Raw genomic sequence first — 21264 nt, 5'->3', positions numbered from 1 at the left:
GCAATTTTCGTCAAGCCACTGTCAATGTGAGAGAACTCGTGTCCAGCTTATAAGCCTATACTTGCATAAACCACAAGTGAAGATAAACAATCTTTGGACAACACCCACCAGTGGGACTCGAACCCAGAAAGCACAACTACCTTCCAGTAGCTGGCATAACTAGTATGCTTTAACCCACTACGCCATCAGACCTTACAAAAGAAGTAGATAGTTCGAGATATATATATCTCAAACATCTCTACCTCCCGAAGGCACCAGATGAGTGAGGGGTCAGTCTGCAATTTTCGTCAAGCCACTGTCAATGTGAGAGAACTCGTGTCCAGCTTATAAGCCTATACTTGCATAAACCACAAGTGAAGATAAACAATCTTTGGACAACACCCACCAGTGGGACTCGAACCCAGAAAGCACAACTACCTTCCAGTAGCTGGCATAACTAGTATGCTTTAACCCACTACGCCATCAGACCTTACAAAAGAAGTAGATAGTTCGAGATATATATATCTCAAACATCTCTACCTCCCGAAGGCACCAGATGAGTGAGGGGTCAGTCTGCAATTTTCGTCAAGCCACTGTCAATGTGAGAGAACTCGTGTCCAGCTTATAAGCCTATACTTGCATAAACCACAAGTGAAGATAAACAATCTTTGGACAACACCCACCAGTGGGACTCGAACCCAGAAAGCACAACTACCTTCCAGTAGCTGGCATAACTAGTATGCTTTAACCCACTACGCCATCAGACCTTACAAAAGAAGTAGATAGTTCGAGATATATATATCTCAAACATCTCTACCTCCCGAAGGCACCAGATGAGTGAGGGGTCAGTCTGCAATTTTCGTCAAGCCACTGTCAATGTGAGAGAACTCGTGTCCAGCTTATAAGCCTATACTTGCATAAACCACAAGTGAAGATAAACAATCTTTGGACAACACCCACCAGTGGGACTCGAACCCAGAAAGCACAACTACCTTCCAGTAGCTGGCATAACTAGTATGCTTTAACCCACTACGCCATCAGACCTTACAAAAGAAGTAGATAGTTCGAGATATATATATCTCAAACATCTCTACCTCCCGAAGGCACCAGATGAGTGAGGGGTCAGTCTGCAATTTTCGTCAAGCCACTGTCAATGTGAGAGAACTCGTGTCCAGCTTATAAGCCTATACTTGCATAAACCACAAGTGAAGATAAACAATCTTTGGACAACACCCACCAGTGGGACTCGAACCCAGAAAGCACAACTACCTTCCAGTAGCTGGCATAACTAGTATGCTTTAACCCACTACGCCATCAGACCTTACAAAAGAAGTAGATAGTTCGAGATATATATATCTCAAACATCTCTACCTCCCGAAGGCACCAGATGAGTGAGGGGTCAGTCTGCAATTTTCGTCAAGCCACTGTCAATGTGAGAGAACTCGTGTCCAGCTTATAAGCCTATACTTGCATAAACCACAAGTGAAGATAAACAATCTTTGGACAACACCCACCAGTGGGACTCGAACCCAGAAAGCACAACTACCTTCCAGTAGCTGGCATAACTAGTATGCTTTAACCCACTACGCCATCAGACCTTACAAAAGAAGTAGATAGTTCGAGATATATATATCTCAAACATCTCTACCTCCCGAAGGCACCAGATGAGTGAGGGGTCAGTCTGCAATTTTCGTCAAGCCACTGTCAATGTGAGAGAACTCGTGTCCAGCTTATAAGCCTATACTTGCATAAACCACAAGTGAAGATAAACAATCTTTGGACAACACCCACCAGTGGGACTCGAACCCAGAAAGCACAACTACCTTCCAGTAGCTGGCATAACTAGTATGCTTTAACCCACTACGCCATCAGACCTTACAAAAGAAGTAGATAGTTCGAGATATATATATCTCAAACATCTCTACCTCCCGAAGGCACCAGATGAGTGAGGGGTCAGTCTGCAATTTTCGTCAAGCCACTGTCAATGTGAGAGAACTCGTGTCCAGCTTATAAGCCTATACTTGCATAAACCACAAGTGAAGATAAACAATCTTTGGACAACACCCACCAGTGGGACTCGAACCCAGAAAGCACAACTACCTTCCAGTAGCTGGCATAACTAGTATGCTTTAACCCACTACGCCATCAGACCTTACAAAAGAAGTAGATAGTTCGAGATATATATATCTCAAACATCTCTACCTCCCGAAGGCACCAGATGAGTGAGGGGTCAGTCTGCAATTTTCGTCAAGCCACTGTCAATGTGAGAGAACTCGTGTCCAGCTTATAAGCCTATACTTGCATAAACCACAAGTGAAGATAAACAATCTTTGGACAACACCCACCAGTGGGACTCGAACCCAGAAAGCACAACTACCTTCCAGTAGCTGGCATAACTAGTATGCTTTAACCCACTACGCCATCAGACCTTACAAAAGAAGTAGATAGTTCGAGATATATATATCTCAAACATCTCTACCTCCCGAAGGCACCAGATGAGTGAGGGGTCAGTCTGCAATTTTCGTCAAGCCACTGTCAATGTGAGAGAACTCGTGTCCAGCTTATAAGCCTATACTTGCATAAACCACAAGTGAAGATAAACAATCTTTGGACAACACCCACCAGTGGGACTCGAACCCAGAAAGCACAACTACCTTCCAGTAGCTGGCATAACTAGTATGCTTTAACCCACTACGCCATCAGACCTTACAAAAGAAGTAGATAGTTCGAGATATATATATCTCAAACATCTCTACCTCCCGAAGGCACCAGATGAGTGAGGGGTCAGTCTGCAATTTTCGTCAAGCCACTGTCAATGTGAGAGAACTCGTGTCCAGCTTATAAGCCTATACTTGCATAAACCACAAGTGAAGATAAACAATCTTTGGACAACACCCACCAGTGGGACTCGAACCCAGAAAGCACAACTACCTTCCAGTAGCTGGCATAACTAGTATGCTTTAACCCACTACGCCATCAGACCTTACAAAAGAAGTAGATAGTTCGAGATATATATATCTCAAACATCTCTACCTCCCGAAGGCACCAGATGAGTGAGGGGTCAGTCTGCAATTTTCGTCAAGCCACTGTCAATGTGAGAGAACTCGTGTCCAGCTTATAAGCCTATACTTGCATAAACCACAAGTGAAGATAAACAATCTTTGGACAACACCCACCAGTGGGACTCGAACCCAGAAAGCACAACTACCTTCCAGTAGCTGGCATAACTAGTATGCTTTAACCCACTACGCCATCAGACCTTACAAAAGAAGTAGATAGTTCGAGATATATATATCTCAAACATCTCTACCTCCCGAAGGCACCAGATGAGTGAGGGGTCAGTCTGCAATTTTCGTCAAGCCACTGTCAATGTGAGAGAACTCGTGTCCAGCTTATAAGCCTATACTTGCATAAACCACAAGTGAAGATAAACAATCTTTGGACAACACCCACCAGTGGGACTCGAACCCAGAAAGCACAACTACCTTCCAGTAGCTGGCATAACTAGTATGCTTTAACCCACTACGCCATCAGACCTTACAAAAGAAGTAGATAGTTCGAGATATATATATCTCAAACATCTCTACCTCCCGAAGGCACCAGATGAGTGAGGGGTCAGTCTGCAATTTTCGTCAAGCCACTGTCAATGTGGCTTCCAGCTACTGGAAGGTAGTTGTGCTTTCTGGGTTCGAGTCCCACTGGTGGGTGTTGTCCAAAGATTGTTTATCTTCACTTGTGGTTTATGCAAGTATAGGCTTATAAGCTGGACACGAGTTCTCTCACATTGACAGTGGCTTGACGAAAATTGCAGACTGACCCCTCACTCATCTGGTGCCTTCGGGAGGTAGAGATGTTTGCGATATATATATCTCGAACTATCTACTTCTTTTGTAAGGTCTGATGGCGTAGTGGGTTAAAGCATACTAGTTATGCCAGCTACTGGAAGGTAGTTGTGCTTTCTGGGTTCGAGTCCCACTGGTGGGTGTTGTCCAAAGATTGTTTATCTTCACTTGTGGTTTATGCAAGTATAGGCTTATAAGCTGGACACGAGTTCTCTCACATTGACAGTGGCTTGACGAAAATTGCAGACTGACCCCTCACTCATCTGGTGCCTTCGGGAGGTAGAGATGTTTGAGATATATATATCTCGAACTATCTACTTCTTTTGTAAGGTCTGATGGCGTAGTGGGTTAAAGCATACTAGTTATGCCAGCTACTGGAAGGTAGTTGTGCTTTCTGGGTTCGAGTCCCACTGGTGGGTGTTGTCCAAAGATTGTTTATCTTCACTTGTGGTTTATGCAAGTATAGGCTTATAAGCTGGACACGAGTTCTCTCACATTGACAGTGGCTTGACGAAAATTGCAGACTGACCCCTCACTCATCTGGTGCCTTCGGGAGGTAGAGATGTTTGAGATATATATATCTCGAACTATCTACTTCTTTTGTAAGGTCTGATGGCGTAGTGGGTTAAAGCATACTAGTTATGCCAGCTACTGGAAGGTAGTTGTGCTTTCTGGGTTCGAGTCCCACTGGTGGGTGTTGTCCAAAGATTGTTTATCTTCACTTGTGGTTTATGCAAGTATAGGCTTATAAGCTGGACACGAGTTCTCTCACATTGACAGTGGCTTGACGAAAATTGCAGACTGACCCCTCACTCATCTGGTGCCTTCGGGAGGTAGAGATGTTTGAGATATATATATCTCGAACTATCTACTTCTTTTGTAAGGTCTGATGGCGTAGTGGGTTAAAGCATACTAGTTATGCCAGCTACTGGAAGGTAGTTGTGCTTTCTGGGTTCGAGTCCCACTGGTGGGTGTTGTCCAAAGATTGTTTATCTTCACTTGTGGTTTATGCAAGTATAGGCTTATAAGCTGGACACGAGTTCTCTCACATTGACAGTGGCTTGACGAAAATTGCAGACTGACCCCTCACTCATCTGGTGCCTTCGGGAGGTAGAGATGTTTGAGATATATATATCTCGAACTATCTACTTCTTTTGTAAGGTCTGATGGCGTAGTGGGTTAAAGCATACTAGTTATGCCAGCTACTGGAAGGTAGTTGTGCTTTCTGGGTTCGAGTCCCACTGGTGGGTGTTGTCCAAAGATTGTTTATCTTCACTTGTGGTTTATGCAAGTATAGGCTTATAAGCTGGACACGAGTTCTCTCACATTGACAGTGGCTTGACGAAAATTGCAGACTGACCCCTCACTCATCTGGTGCCTTCGGGAGGTAGAGATGTTTGAGATATATATATCTCGAACTATCTACTTCTTTTGTAAGGTCTGATGGCGTAGTGGGTTAAAGCATACTAGTTATGCCAGCTACTGGAAGGTAGTTGTGCTTTCTGGGTTCGAGTCCCACTGGTGGGTGTTGTCCAAAGATTGTTTATCTTCACTTGTGGTTTATGCAAGTATAGGCTTATATATATATATATATATATATGTCGTACCTAGTAGCCAGAGCCAGAACGCACTTCTCAGCCTACTATGCAAGGCCCGATTTGCCTAATAAGCCAAGTTTTCATGAATTAATTGTTTTTCGACTACCTAACCTACCTAACCTAACCTAACCTAACTTTTTCGGCTACCTAACCAAACCTAACCTATAAAGATAGGTTAGGTTAGGTTAGGTAGGGTTGGTTAGGTTCGGTCATATATCTACGTTAATTTTAACTCCAATAAAAAAAAATTGACCTCATACATAATGAAATGGGTAGCGTTATCATTTCATAAGAAAAAAATTAGAAAAAATATATTAATTCAGGAAAACTTGGCTTATTAGGCAAATCGGGCCTGCATAGTAGGGCAAAAAGTGAGTTCTGGCTACTAGGTACGACATATATATATATATATATATATTTATATATATGTCGTACCTAGTAGCCAGAACGCACTTCTCAGCCTACTATGCAAGGCCCGATTTGCTTAATAAGCCAAGTTTTCCAGAATTAATATATTTTCTCGATTTTTTTCTTATGAAATGATAAAGCTACCCATTTCATTATGTATGAGGTCAATTTTTTTTAGTGGAGTTAAAATTAACGTAGATATATGACCGAACCTAACCAACCCTACCTAACCTAACCTAACCTATCTTTATAGGTTAAGTTAGGTTAGGTAGCCGAAAAAAGTTAGGTTAGGTTAGGTTAGGTAGTCGAAAAACAATTTATTCATGAAAACTTGGCTTATTAGGCAAATCGGGCCTTGCATAGTAGGCTGAGAAGTGAGTTCTGGCTACTAGGTACGACATATATATATATATATATATATATATATATATATATATATATATATATATATATATATATATATATATATATATATATATATATATATATATATATATATATATATGTATATATATATATATATATATGTATATATATATATATATATATATATATATATATATATATATATATATATATATATATATATATATATATATATATATATATATGTCGTACCTAGTAGCCAGAACGCACTTCTCTGCCTACTATGCAAGGCCCGATTTGCCTAATAAGCCAAGTTTTCATGAATTAATTGTTTTTCGACTACCTAACCTACCTAACCTAACCTAACTTTTTCTGCTACCTAACCTAACCTAACCTAACCTATAAAGATAGGTTAGGTTAGGTTAGGTAGGGTTGGTTAGGTTCGGTCATATATCTACGTTAATTTTAACTCCAATAAAAAAAACTGACCTCATACATAATGAAATGGGTAGCTTTATCATTTCATAAGAAAAAAAATTGAGAAAATATATTAATTCAGGAAAACTTGGCTTATTAGGCAAATCGGGCCTTGCATAGTAGGCCGAGAAGTGCATTCTGGCTACTAGGTACGACATATATATATATATATATATATATATATATATATATATATATATATATATATATATATATATATATATATGACAATGTCAGACCACGGAGGAAAAATTAAACAGGAAATTTCCTTAAGTACTTTCGTATATTAAATACATCTTCAGAAGGTCATTTTACTGATCGAGTGATGGGTATAAATAGGCAGGAGAGAGGTGAGGTACAATACTTGGACAACGCAGACGGCCCATTGGCCCATCAGATGCACCCAATTGGCCCATCCGATGTAGCCCAATGGCCCATCTGATACAGCAGACATACAAGCATAATACATAGGTAATTATAACATAAAGAGGTAAATATATACAATAAATTAGTGAGACAAATGTTTTTCAATGATTCTACTTAAATCGCCCTTTAGCTGATCTATTAGAAATGGATCTAAGTTATATAGACCACTGCTAATATTCAAATTACTTTCTTTGGTGATCTGTATCAAAGCAGATTCAATTATGTTTCTGTTATAGGTGCTTTTACAATTTGTTATTGAAGAAGCACTCTCCCAATCAATTTGGTGAGTTTTTTCTGACAAATGCACAAACAAAGCATTAGACAATTGGCCATGTCTTACAGAGTATTTATGTTGCGATATTCTACATTTTAAATCTTTAAATGTTTGCCCGACATAGAACTTATTACATTCCTTACAAGGTATTTTATAAATGACGCGATTATCACTACGAGGGCTGTTCCTTACTAATAGCTTACCAACAGTGTTTTCGTAGCTAAACATTACATCTATATTACATTACATCTATATTTTATACCCATCACTCGATCTGTAAAATGACCTTCTGAAGATGTATTTAATATACGAAAGTACTTAAGGAAATTTCCTGTTTAATTTTTCCTCCGTGGTCTGACATTGTCACATTCTTAATCACGTGTTTATTTTCGTGATATACACACACATATATATATATATATATATATATATATATATATATATATATATATATATATATATATATATATATATATATATATATATATGGGTAGTGTAGATGGTAACAGTGAAAAAGGTCGTGGGTAGTTTAGATAGGTCGTAGGCAGTGTAGATGGTTACAATGATGAAGGTCATAGGTAGTTTTGATGGTTGTGTTGAAGGTCGTGGGAAGTGCAAATATTTACTGTGATGAAGGTCGTGGGTAGTGTAGATGGTTACAGTGTAAAAAGTCGTGGGTAGTTTAGATAGTTACAGTGATGAAGGTCGTGGATAATATAGATATTTACAGTGATAAAGGTCGTGGGAAGTGTAAATAGTTACTGTGATGAAGGGCGTGGGTAGCGAAAATGGTTACTGTGATGAAAGTCGATGGAAGTGTAGATGGTTACTGTGATGAAAATCGTGGGAAGTGTAGATGGTTACTGTTACGGACTCGTCACCCTTATCAGGGGGTAGAGTAGCAATTCCATGGCCATCTTCGAGTCTGCCCCCGAACTGCCCCGGAATCGTACTTATTGTGGACAGTGCCATCTGGTGATGGTTATCGAGTTCTTGCAAATGGCTGATGATTCCTGCCTGGGTCATCCAGAGGGGTCGTTGTGAGTGACCTCTGGTGAGGTGACGCATCAAGACCAGCGCCACCTAGTGTGTGCTACAGAGCACAAAGTCAACTCCCCAGTGGGTTAGTGGTATTTCCTAGTTTCGCCAGCATCGGCTAGGTCATTGATGATGTTTTTGTGTCCATAGAGGTGACGTCTGAGGGCAGCGGTACTGGAGACGGCAGTTCATCTTGGACAGTCCACAGTCTCCCTACATGGTCCTGGAAACGACCAAGTAAGCCGCCGCCGATAAAGCAGTGTGGTAGCTGCAAGTGCTTAAGTGTTGACAAGGCTCAGCGTACCTTTGGGACTGGCTTAGGGGAGAGACTGACGACAGGGTGGTGCCTGTTGAGCAGTGCTGCTAGCTGGTCGCTAGAGAGACTGCTGCCACGGGATCGCTACCCCTGTATTGGTTTGTGACCCTGCTCAGAGTGTGGCTGAGGTACTCTACCAGCGAGTAGTTGGAGAGCGGTTGTTGGGGTACAGGCACCTCATGACACTGTCAGTGGGCTGGCCCACGTATAGGTGAACTCGCCGGTGTTCTTCCCAGTAAAGTTGGAAACGCTACTGGACAGTGAAGAAATACTGGGGATTGATGAACTCTGCACGTGAACACGTTTGATATCCTGAGCGAAAGGATTGTACATAGGTGTAGAAATAGCCTATCGGTTCTTTATATATTATTTATGGTGACGGTGTACATACATATACTTAACGGTGGTGGAAAGATATTTAATACATTGACGAAAGGAACAGTGTTTTGTTCATTCCCTCCTTTCTTTTTATGCACTACATAGCCACTTTCTTGAATGCGTACTACCGACTTGGCGGGCGGATACTATCATTTTGGTTATACAATCAAAGAACCTGGTTGCGACTCATAGTTGCCATAACAGTTACTGTGATGAAAGTCGTTTGTAGTGTAGATGGTTACTGTGATGAAGGTCATGGTTAGTGTAGATGGTTACTGTGATGAAGGTCATGGTTAGTGTAGATAGTTACTGTGATGAAGGTCATGGTTAGTGTAGATGGTTACTGTGATGAAGGTCATGGTTAGTGTAGATGGTTACTGTGATGAAGGTCATGGTTAGTGTAGATGATTACTGTGATGAAGGTCATGGTTAGTGTAGATTATTATGATGTTGAAGGGAATGTGGCTCCAACACTAGCCGCGTTGTCACGTGCACACACCCACTCGAGCTGCCATGACTCCCCACTCTCTCCTTATGTGGTAGTAGGCATCCTTCAGTCTCGGGAGACTATGGAGTTGCGTCCTAGTTGTCAATCCTGGTGCAGCGTCTGGTGTGACTGATGAGGCCAATCCGAGAGTGGCAGTCCATCCCACACCGAGCACATACGAAGTCCGATTCTGGTCTGTCTTCCTGGCTACCTTATGTGGTATGATCTCCTCAATCCCCTTTTCTTTGATATTACTCTGTACTAACTTGTCCACAGCCATGGTTCTTGATTCCTTCTCTCTCTCTCTCTCTCTCTCTCTCTCTCTCTCTCTCTCTCTCTCTCTCTCTCTCTCTCTCTCTCTCTCTCTCTCTCTCTCTCTCTCTCTCTCTCTCTCTCTCTCTCTCTCTCTCTCTCTTTCCTACTTTCTGGGAAGCCTCACTAGGACAAGGGAAAACACCTTATAGTTATAAACATTTAATATACAGCGAAAATATACAAACATACACAAGATACAATAATAACCCCAACACTCTTTAATATTGCAATTAGGTTGCAACCAATCCCATCAGGACTCTATCAGCTGCTTATCTCAAGTGGTAGTCCAACACCTGGCTCGCCACTTATGCTATCAACCTCATTAGGTGGGTTAAATCTTGTCATATTCTACGGCACTATCAGCCCTAGAACATATGTATATATCTCTGCAGGTAATTCAGCCCACATTTGTAACTCTAAGTTTCAGCATAAGTAAATGATAACTAATCACCCTATCAGTCCTAGAAGATACATAAATTAACACGAACTTTATTACACACAGAAATCACAACTGCGTGATGATTCAAATGAACAAATCCACAAGGCCGTGACGAGGATTCGAACTTGTGTCCGAGAGCATCCCTTGTGTACATATACGAATGTACACAAGGAAATCTAGTCTATGGCTGTGACACTATAAACATTAATATAAATATTCCTTGATACAGAATTAGTCACCCACCTTCCACTGCGTCTTGCACGCCAATGACACTCAAACGCTCTACCGACTCTCCATAAGTAATTACTAAGGACCTCTTCTCTACAAACAGAGGCTCTTCACCCTGAACACCTTCAGGCCCTCTTAGAATTATCTACCAGGGTCCTCCACAACTCTTCCAGCTGCTACACCATTAAGTCTTCCTTAACAGCAATTGTGCTTCACCACTGGTATCACAGAAGGACGTGAATCTTCCCTTCACTACTCCTCTTCCCACAGTTTGAGATCCACCTCCTCACTATGGGGCTCTGCTCTTCCACAGGGTTCAATATCCACTCCTCCGGTCTTGAAGTTCCACTCATTAACTTCTCCTCTGGCCTCAAAATACTCCCATTAACTTCTTCCTCAGGACAAACCTGCAACTCAATTACATGCCAATAAAAATGTTTCCCTATAAACACCAACAAAATAAACCACACAATTAATGTTTCCACCCAACATCTCTCTGCTTTCTACTTGCTGTGAGGACGGACTCCCCCATCTGGGACGAGTCCATCTTCCACCATCCGCTGGGTGGTTCCTCTGCCTGCTTCTGAGGGGCATCCCCCTCTGTCAGAAGCTAGGTCTCCTCAGTCACCTGCCAGCGCTCGGAAGGGATGCATGTCGCTCTGCCCTCCAGGACGTTCCTCTATCCCTACTCACTTATTCAGGCCTTCTGCCTTATCAAAACATGCCTAACATATCAACAGGCACGTGCTACGATCGCTAGGCACACGATCAACTACAGGCAATCACTATTAACCAGTTAAATTTGGGTTTACCACAATAAGGTCTCCTGCAGGGGGCTCTCTCTCGATGGCGCCTGACCAGGGTGCTCCCACGGCCCATGAAAATGTTTCTGGGCGGCTTCAAACTTTTCTTGCCGTCCAGGACTTGAGACCACACGTTCACAGCTTGATTCCACAGTTAAAACGTCTGCACGCTTCCTTCCTGTTGAAGGTATATCAACTAGGGGTTCCTCTCTAACAGGAGCTCACACGGAGCGCGGATTCCCCTCACGATGTCTGGTGCTCAAGGGGGGTCAAAGCCCTCCAGAAGCGAGCCTCACACTTACAGCAAACTCTCCACATCTCATGTCAGCTCATTCATTTCTATTTTTGTTCACTGCCCATATTCTTAAACTGTCTGTCAAATTTAACCAATTGTTTTACATATGTATCTTCATGTCTATATTTCTTTGACCTCCTAGTTAGGTCAGGTCTTGCAGTATAACTCTCAAAATAGACTCGCTTTTAGAGCTACCTGGGATCATAACAAGATGGTTACTTTGATGAACGTCGTGCATGATGTACTTGGTTACCGTGATGAAGGTCGTGCATAATGTAGATGGTTACCGTGATGAAGGTCGTTGGTAGTGTAGATGGTTTCCTGTGATGAAGGTCGTTGGTAGTGTAGATGGTTACTGTGGTGAAGGTCGCGGGTAGTGTAGATGGTTACTGTGGTGAAGGTCGTGGGTAGTATAGATGGTTATTGTGTTGAAGGTCGCGGGTAGTGTAGATGGTTACTGTGATGTAGATCGTTGGTAATGTTGATGATTTCCTGTGATGAAGGTCGTTGGTAGTGTAGATGGTTACTGTGGTGAAGGTCGTGCGTAGTATAGAGGGTTATTGTGTTGAAGGTCGCGGGTAGTGTAGATGGTTTCTGTGATGAAGGTCGTTGGTAGCGTAGATGGTTACTGTGGTGAAGGTCGTGGGTAGTATAGATGGTTATTGTGTTGAAGGTCGTGGGAATTGTATGGGTATTGTAGATGGTTAATATGATGAAGGTCGTGGATAGTTTAGATGATTACAGTTACACATTGTGTAAACTGGAAAAGAAACGAGAAAAGATCTAAAGATAGGCAGTGAACCTCGTTCCCGAGCTGAGAGGAAAGACACATAACTGGACCTTATTTCACTGGAGGAAAGTAGACAAAGCAGCATTGTTTATAACTAGAAACAGCAGAAATAGAGGTTATAGATGGAAACTACAAACTCAAATGAGTCATAGAGACATCAGGAAACACATTTTCTGTGTTAGAGCTGTCAATATATGGAACAGGTTAGATGCAGCAATCGTTGAAGCTAATTCCTTCCAAAATTGTAAATTTAAATACAATAAAATCATTATAAATGAGTCTCTGCATCGTTCTAAGAACATTGGGAAGATGGGGCTAGGAGCCTAGCTCGACCCTACAAGAACATCTAGGTTAGTACACACACACACACACACACACACACACACACACACACACACACACACACACACACACACACACACACACACACACACACACACACGTGAGATGCAGGAAATGAAGAATGAAATAAGCAACCTGAAAAAAGAGCTGACAGCAGCAAGGAAGAAATTAAAACCTCAAAGAGAATAAAATTGAGGCTGAGACTCAGATAATCATCTAAGGAGAAGGTGGAAAAAGTATATTGGAAGAGAAAACCACTATAAAAGCAACATTTGCAGAAATGCTACAAAAAAAAAAATAACTCTGAAGTAATGTCCACAGTGATGTAGGTAACCGTGAAAGTGGCCACCTCACAGGAATCGGCACGCTCCACTAGCCAGCTGCTGGAAGGAAAAAGATCAGTGGTAGCTGTGGGTATTAAAAAGCAGGAAGGCTTCAATAGGACAAAGTGGAATTTTAAGGACAAAGCAGCAGTGAATGAAATACTGAAGGCACTAGAGATGGAAGGGGCTGAGCATAGCATTGAGAAGGTGTTCAGGCTAGGCTGCTACAATAAAGACTGACACTGCATTAAAGATAGTGTTTGCAAACGAAAACACAAAGGAGAATATTCGAACAAAGAGCCACCTGTAACATGTGGGAGAATTAAAAAAAGTATTCCTCCAGAGGGACATGGCGAGGGAGGAGAGAGCCATGGTGGCAGAAGCAAGGATGAAGTGTAGGGCAAGAGGCAAAAAACCAGGAAATCACAGCTCCCAACACAACATCCCCAGAGGTGAGGGGGAACCCACAATCAGCTACCCAGTAACACCAGAGGGGAGGGCAACCCCACCACCTCCTCTGCATAGAAAACCCCCCTACCCCAGGAGCTGACACTGGGAGCCGGTGGCTGAGCAGACAGAACACTGGATGCATGATCCTGTGGTCCCGAGTTCGATCCTGGGCGCCTGCGAGAAACAATAGGCAGAGTTTCTTTCACCCTGATGCCCCTGTTACCTAGCAGTAAATAGGTACCTGGTGGTTATTCAGCTGTCACCGACTGCTTCCTGGGGGTGGAGGCCAAGTCGAAGACCGGGCCGCGGTGACACTAAGCCAACTGAGCTGAGCATTCCAGTCCAATTAATATTCCAAACATTATTGTGCACAGGAATCTTAGCAGATATATGGAAAAACGCAAACAGAATACTACTCTATAAAAATGGTAGTCGACAGGAACCTCTAAATAATAAACCCCTAATCATTAACAAGTGTGGTAGTCAAAACATTAGAAAAAAATAGTTAAAACCAAATAGGTTGAACACTTAGAGAGTAATGACATGATAACGGACAGACACTGCGGTTTTCGAACAGGAAGATAACAAACATCTTAGTGACAAACAAAGAACAAATCTTTGAACAAATCAAACAAACGTAACAAATCTTCTTAGTGTTTATGATAGATCCACAGAAGGGAAGGGAACTATGAAGAGAAAGCGCTAAGCCATTAGACCTTTATAGCACTGGAAGGTGTCAGAATAAGAATTTGGGATGGGATGGGGGAAAGAAATGGTGCCCAACCACTGGGACGGACGGAGATTGAACGCAGACCTGCATGAAGCGAGACTTAGGTCTATCTGGACCTAAAAAAATGAGTCCCACACAAGAGGCAGTTCTAGAAAACTCGAAACATGCTGGAGGATGACAGGGAGACTTCTGACATGGATGAAAATTGTTCTAAATGTCAGACAGAAGAGCATAGTGATCAGAGACAATGTATACTAGAGTAATACCACAGGGCTCAGTTCTTGCACCAGTAATGTTCATCGCCAACATAATACATAAACGATCTTCCAGAAGGAATAAAGAATTATATGAACATGTTTACGGATGATGCTAAGATACTGGGGAAGAAAGGAGACACAGATAATGATATTGCCCTTCAAATTGATCTAGATAAAATAAGTGCTTGGTGCGAAAAGCGTCAAATAAAATTCAATGATAACAAATGCCATGTTATGGAATGTGGAATCAGAAAAAATAGAACACACACAATTTACAATTTATGAGAAAAGGAATTACAGAACTCTAATAAAGAATGAGACCTAAGGGGTGTTTTGGATAGTAAGCTGTCGCTAGAGGAATACATAAAGAACATTGTGAGAGGAGCGTATGATTCGCTTTCCAACTTTCCAGGCTTGTTAAAAAAACTGTTTATGACTTTTGTGAGACCAAAATTGGAATATGCAGCAGTTGTATGGTGCCCAAATCTCAAGAAGCAAATAAATAAACTTGGAAAGGTGAATGGCATGCGGCAAAATGGCTCCCCGAACTGAAAAATACGAGTTATGAGGAGAGACTAGAGTAAACATGCCAAAGTTAGAAGATAGAAGAAAAAGAGGAGATACGATCACTACTTACAAAATACTGACCTGAATCGACCAAATTGAAAATGTGATTTCCTTAAATGATCAACTTCACGAACAAGATTCAAGCTAAGGAAACAAAGGGTAAGGAAAATATATTATAAAGTTTTCTTTTACAAACAGAGTGGTAGATGGTCGAACCCAGAACCCCTGGTAACTACCCCACTGGAGGATGAGCCTACCCAAGTAGCATTGCCCATGGAATGACTTCGTACACTAGTGGGGAGGGTGGGTGAAAATGAATATAGGAAAGTGAGCTTCAAGACTATGTACTCAAACATCGATGGAATTACCAACAAAGCAAATGAACTGACAGAAAGGGCGCAGGTAGAAAACCTAGATGTAATAAAACTCATAGAAACAAAATTGTTAGAAGTCATAACAAATGCTGTGTTTCCAAAGGACTACTATATAGTTAGGAAAGAGAGAGAAGGGAGAGGAGGAGGAGGAGGAGGAGGAGGAGGAGGAGGAGGAGTGGCCCTGCTGATGAGGAAGGACTGGAGCTTTGAAGAGAGGGAGATTCCGGGCTGTGAAGGATTCAGACAATACATAACAGGAACTCTGACAATGGGTGAACTTAAGATAATAGTAGCAGTCATTTACAACCCTTCACTAAATGACAGGAGTTCGACAAAAACAACATGGCAACCAATAATATAATAGAGATAGTAGCTTCAGTTTCCTGCAGGAATGGATCCAGACTCTTAATCATGAGCGATTTCAACAGTGGAAAGATAGACTGGGGGAATGGGGACCCACATGGATGTGAAAATAAATGGAGAGCTAAACTCTTGGAAGTGACAACAAGGAACTTTCTGAGCCAACATGTCAAGAATGTTCACATGTTGGCAACCCATAAGAATGAAAGGGAATGATGAACCAGCTAGACTCGACTTGATATTCACCTTGAATGAATCAGAAATAAGCGAAGTTAAATTAGAATCTCCTGTAGGAATGAGCGACCACAGTGTACTGACATCTGGGTATCTGGTAGAGGTAGGGATAACCTATCCAAGGATGGTGTTGGAAGGGAAAAGACTGAATTACCGAAGAGGAAAATATGACGAGATGAGGACCTTCCTAATGGGAATACCATGGGAAACAGAACTCAGAAAAAAACTGTACAGGATATGATGGATTATATCACCCAGAAGTGCCAGGAAGCTTCAAACAGTGTTATCCGGCCCAAAAAGAGAAAAATGGAAAGGAACATAAGAATTCATGGTTTATTCAGGAATGTATGGTAACGAAGCAATTGAGTAAGGGAAACATGGAAAAACTACATAAATGACAGAACACCAGAGAGCAGGGAGAGATAACACAGGGCTAGAAATGAGTACCTCAGAGTGTGGAGAGAATCAGAGAGAAAGTATGAAAATGACATTGTGAGTAAAGCTAAGACCTAACCAAATCTACTCCTCAGCCATATCGGGAAGAAAATAGCAGTGAAGGAACAAGTGATGAGATGGAGAAAAAGGAGATAACAGTTACACAGAGAATGACAAGGAAGTGTATGAAGAACTCAACAAGAGATCTCTGACTGGGCACAACTTGTGAAATGCTGAGTGTTGGCTGTCACAACACGGACATTTTTATGTAGTAATGGTGCAGCTACTACAGAAGTATTCCAGTGCACAGCACTTGCAACAGTACTTTGAGTCTATGCAAGATGTTGTGACTTGTGTAAACTGATGACATTTGATACATTGCACTAAATTCAGAAATTAGACTGTACTAATGTAGTTAGTAGTGCTGCTACTATAGAGGACTTTGGTTCCTTGTTGTAATAGGTTGTGAGCTTCTGGTGGGGATGATCACCACTACTCCATGTGGGATGGTAGGCATTATGGTGGCCTGCAGTGTTCTGGGTACCACTACTCCATGTGGGGTGGTAGGCATTATGGTGGCCAGCAGTGTTCTGAGTACCACTACTCCATGTGGGGTGGTAGGCATCATGGTGGCCTGCAGTGTTCTGGGTACCACTACTCCATGTGGGGTGGTAGGCATTATGGTGGCCTGCAGTGTTCTGGGTACCACTACTCCATGTGGGGTGGTAGGCATTATGGTGGCCAGCAGTGTTCTGGGTACCACTACTCATGAGAACTACGACGGTATATACAGACTGGTCAATAAGTGTTTCAGCTTGTGCGACATGGATGTGTCAATTACTTATTACCCAGGCAACATTCTTCTTAACAGCTAAGCTGGAATATTTATCATTATTAACCTTCTATAGACTTACCATTATTAGATATTTTATAACAATTGATTAAATTTGATTCGGTTTAATATAATTAAAACCCCACGAACTTGCAAGGAAAGCTGCTTGTGGGAAATTTAGAATCAGCCAGTCCACTATACAATCATACAGTCCGCTATTGTAGGAAAATAAATTAATATAGAAATTATAAATAAATAAATTAAATAATATACTGTAGTTACTAACATAAATAATAAATACCTCGAATAAATTTTCCTCACAACTTTTGCTACACATTTTATAAATATTATAAAATTAAAAGTCATAATTTATGTTATATGTAATCATAGTTATTGCTAATCAATTAGCAATATGACCGAAAAAGTAAGATTAAAAATTCTAACACGAATTTTCTCGATCTTTCTTACGTTTCTTTTCACTGTTGATGGTAATTCAAAAATCAATTCTCCAAAATTCATTTTTATTTCTAGTCTGACGCGACACTTGAGCGCGTTTCGTAAAACTTATTACATTTTCAAAGACTTAGTTTACACACACACACACACACACACAACTTTAACTGAATAGAGCTTAAATATCTTCGAGTTTTTTATACCTACATTTGGGTGAGGTGACATGTTACAATAGTTTTGGATGAGGTGAAAATAAACTTTTTACACAAGACAGAACACGAAACAATAGGTATTAAAGGTAGGTAACTGCAGAAGGCCTATTTTTATTGGCCCATATTTTTTGATGCTTCTATATTGGAGCGGAGTCTTGAAGTGGGTAGAATATAGTTGTGACAACTATAATAGTTATTCATTATGTGTTGCCCAAATTTAGTTATATAACAGGTATATATTATATATATATATATATATATATATTATATATATATATATATATAATATATATATATATATATATATATATATATATATATATATATATATATATATATATATATATATATATATATATATATATAGATATATATATATATATATATATCCCTTCTATACCCTTATATATATATATATATATACCCTTATATATATATATATATATATATATATATATATAATATATATATATATATATATATATATATATATATATATATATATATATATATATATACCTGTACATTTGTGAATACATATATGTATGTCTATTATTATGGACAAACAAATTTGGGCAACACATAATGAATAACTATTAATATCATATATTTCTATATGAACCATAGTATTAGACACATTGTATATAAGTATCTCACACTCATATGTGACGATCATTACTAAACGTGATACATGGAGCAGTAGTCTGTCAGGAAAAACTGTCAAGAGCTTTTCCTCACAGAAAACGTTCGCAGAGTACACTAACGATAGTGTTTCCTTTAACTTACAGGAAAATATTGGCATCATTCTCATGCATTCGATGAGTCACATTAACGTGGCTGAAGTATGTTGACCAGACCAAACACTAGAAGGTGAAGGGACGACGACATTTCGGTCCGTCCTGGACCATTCTCAAGTCGATTGTGTCACTATCGACTTGAGAATGGTCCAAGACGGACCGAAACGTCGTCGTCTCCTCACCTTCTATTGTGTGGTCTGGTCAACATCATTTACAATGGTGTAATATCAAATCACAATAGTATTAATATAATTTCTTATATGAGAAACAATCATTCGAATCTGGATCTGCAGGCTGGACTATACAACAAGTGGATTGAGGAGATGTTGGAGAGATCGAAGCAGGAGAGTCGCAGGAGAGCACAGGAGTCGCAGGGGTCGGATAGGCCAGCGGCGGCCCATGACGGACTGATCACACCACGAACCAGGCTCTCGCCCTTCACCACATGCAGGCTCCCTTCTACCTACTCGTCATAGGCCTCTATTCCTCTCTCCTTGTCTTTGTCCTCGAACTTTTCTGTATATTTTTCACATAATATAGATGGAACTTTCCCCTCCTGCCGTCATGAGTCATTCTCATGCAGAGGTTCACCAAGTGACTATAAGCAGCTTTAGTGTTCTAAATTTCATCCCACACAGGCTTTATCTTACTGTTTTAGAGTATCAGCTACTTTTGAGAAACGAGGATATAATTTAATAGTCCTATAACCATGAAACAAATGTTTGTTTACTCAGAAGGCACTACATTTAGTAAATATGTTTACTGCTGGTTTATTACAAAATGTTTTGTATTACTGTAACATGGAATTATGTTCGATTCTATTTATTTTGCATTTTTAATTTATGTTTTACTTTGAATTAAAGTTTGGAAGCAAGCCAATTATTGTCTTTATCCTGCTTTAGGATTAGCACTGTTAATTAAGACTTAGACATACTAAAACAATACCATTTTATGTAATATAATATATATATATATATATATATATATATATATATAATATATATATATATATATATATATATATAAATATTATATATATAATATATATATATATATTATTATATATTATATATATATATATATATATATAATATATATAAGGCACAACTCTCCTAAACACGAGAGTCAAGTATACAACTTTAGAACACTTTCCCACCAGGAGACTCGAACCCTAGCCAGCACAGAAGCCTTCCAGCAACTGGCATAACAGGTATGCCTTAACCCGCTCCACCACCTGCTCAGACCCTTAAAAGAGATGGTAATTTCGGAGTATTTAAATACACCAAAGATCACCACCTCCCAAGAGCACTAGAGCAAGTGAGGGGTCATTTATACGTTTATTTCATCAAGTCCCTGTTAATATGGGAAGACACAGTGTCTATGCTTAAGGCCCAACTCTCCTAAACACGAGAGTCAAGTATACAACTTTAGAACACTTTCCCACCAGTAGACTCGAACCCTAGCCAGCACAGAAGCCTTCCAGCAACTGGCATAACAGGTACGCCTTAACCGGCTCCACCACCTGCTCAGACCCTTAAAAGAGATGGTAATTTCGGAGTATTTAAATACACCAAAGATCACCACCTCCCAAGAGCACTAGAGCAAGTGAGGGGTCATTTATACGTTTATTTCATCAAGTCCCTGTTAATATGGGAAGACACAGTGTCTATGCTTAAGGCACAACTCTCCTAAACACGAGAGTCAAGTATACAACTTTAGAACACTTTCCCACAGGAGACTCGAACCCTAGCCAGCACAGAAGCCTTCCAGCAACTGGCATAACAGGTACGCCTTAACCCGCTCCACCACCTGCTCAGACCCTTAAAAGAGATGGTAATTTCGGAGTATTTAAATACGCCAAAGATCACCACCTCCCAAGAGCACTAGAGCAAGTGAGGGGTCATTTATACGTTTATTTCATCAAGTCCCTGTTAATATGGGAAGACACAGTGTCTATGCTTAAGGCACAACTCTCCTAAACACGAGAGTCAAGTATACAACTTTAGAACACTTCGCACCAGGAGACTCGAACCCTAGCCAGCACAGAAGCCTTCCAGCAACTGGCATAACAGGTACGCCTTAATCCGCTCCACCACCTGCTCAGACCCTTAAAAGAGATGGTAATTTCGGAGTATTTAAATACACCAAAGATCACCACCTCCCAAGAGCACTAGAGCAAGTGAGGGGTCATTTATACGTTTATTTCATCAAGTCCCTGTTAATATGGGAAGACACAGTGTCTATGCTTAAGGCACAACTCTCCTAAACACGAGAGTCAAGTATTCAACTTTAGAACACTTTCCCACCAGGAGACTCGAATCCTAGCCAGCACAGAAGCCTTCCAGCAACTGGCATAACAGATACGCCTTAACCCGCTCCACCACCTGCTCAGACCCTTAAAAGAGATGGTAATTTCGGAGTATTTAAATACACCAAAGA

The 21264-nt window shown here is 40.7% G+C and overlaps 1 protein-coding gene across 1 annotated transcript in view; it reads left to right on the top strand.

Annotated features, from left to right (window-relative positions):
- The window catches only part of LOC123755102 (ionotropic receptor 93a-like), a 158574-nt gene extending 139020 nt beyond the window's left edge, over positions 1-19554 (top strand). The window contains exon 7 of the mRNA XM_069332691.1: positions 19119-19554. Within this exon, the coding sequence (XP_069188792.1) occupies positions 19119-19301 (183 nt within the window). The 3' untranslated portion in view covers positions 19302-19554. The remainder of the gene's footprint in view (positions 1-19118) is intronic.
- Positions 19555-21264: the final 1710 nt, after the last annotated feature.

Source organism: Procambarus clarkii, chromosome 28, assembly GCF_040958095.1.
Source record: "Procambarus clarkii isolate CNS0578487 chromosome 28, FALCON_Pclarkii_2.0, whole genome shotgun sequence".
Classification (NCBI taxonomy): domain Eukaryota; kingdom Metazoa; phylum Arthropoda; class Malacostraca; order Decapoda; family Cambaridae; genus Procambarus; species Procambarus clarkii.
The sequence above is the reverse complement of the archived record's forward strand: the minus strand, read 5'-3'. Positions and strand labels throughout refer to the sequence as shown.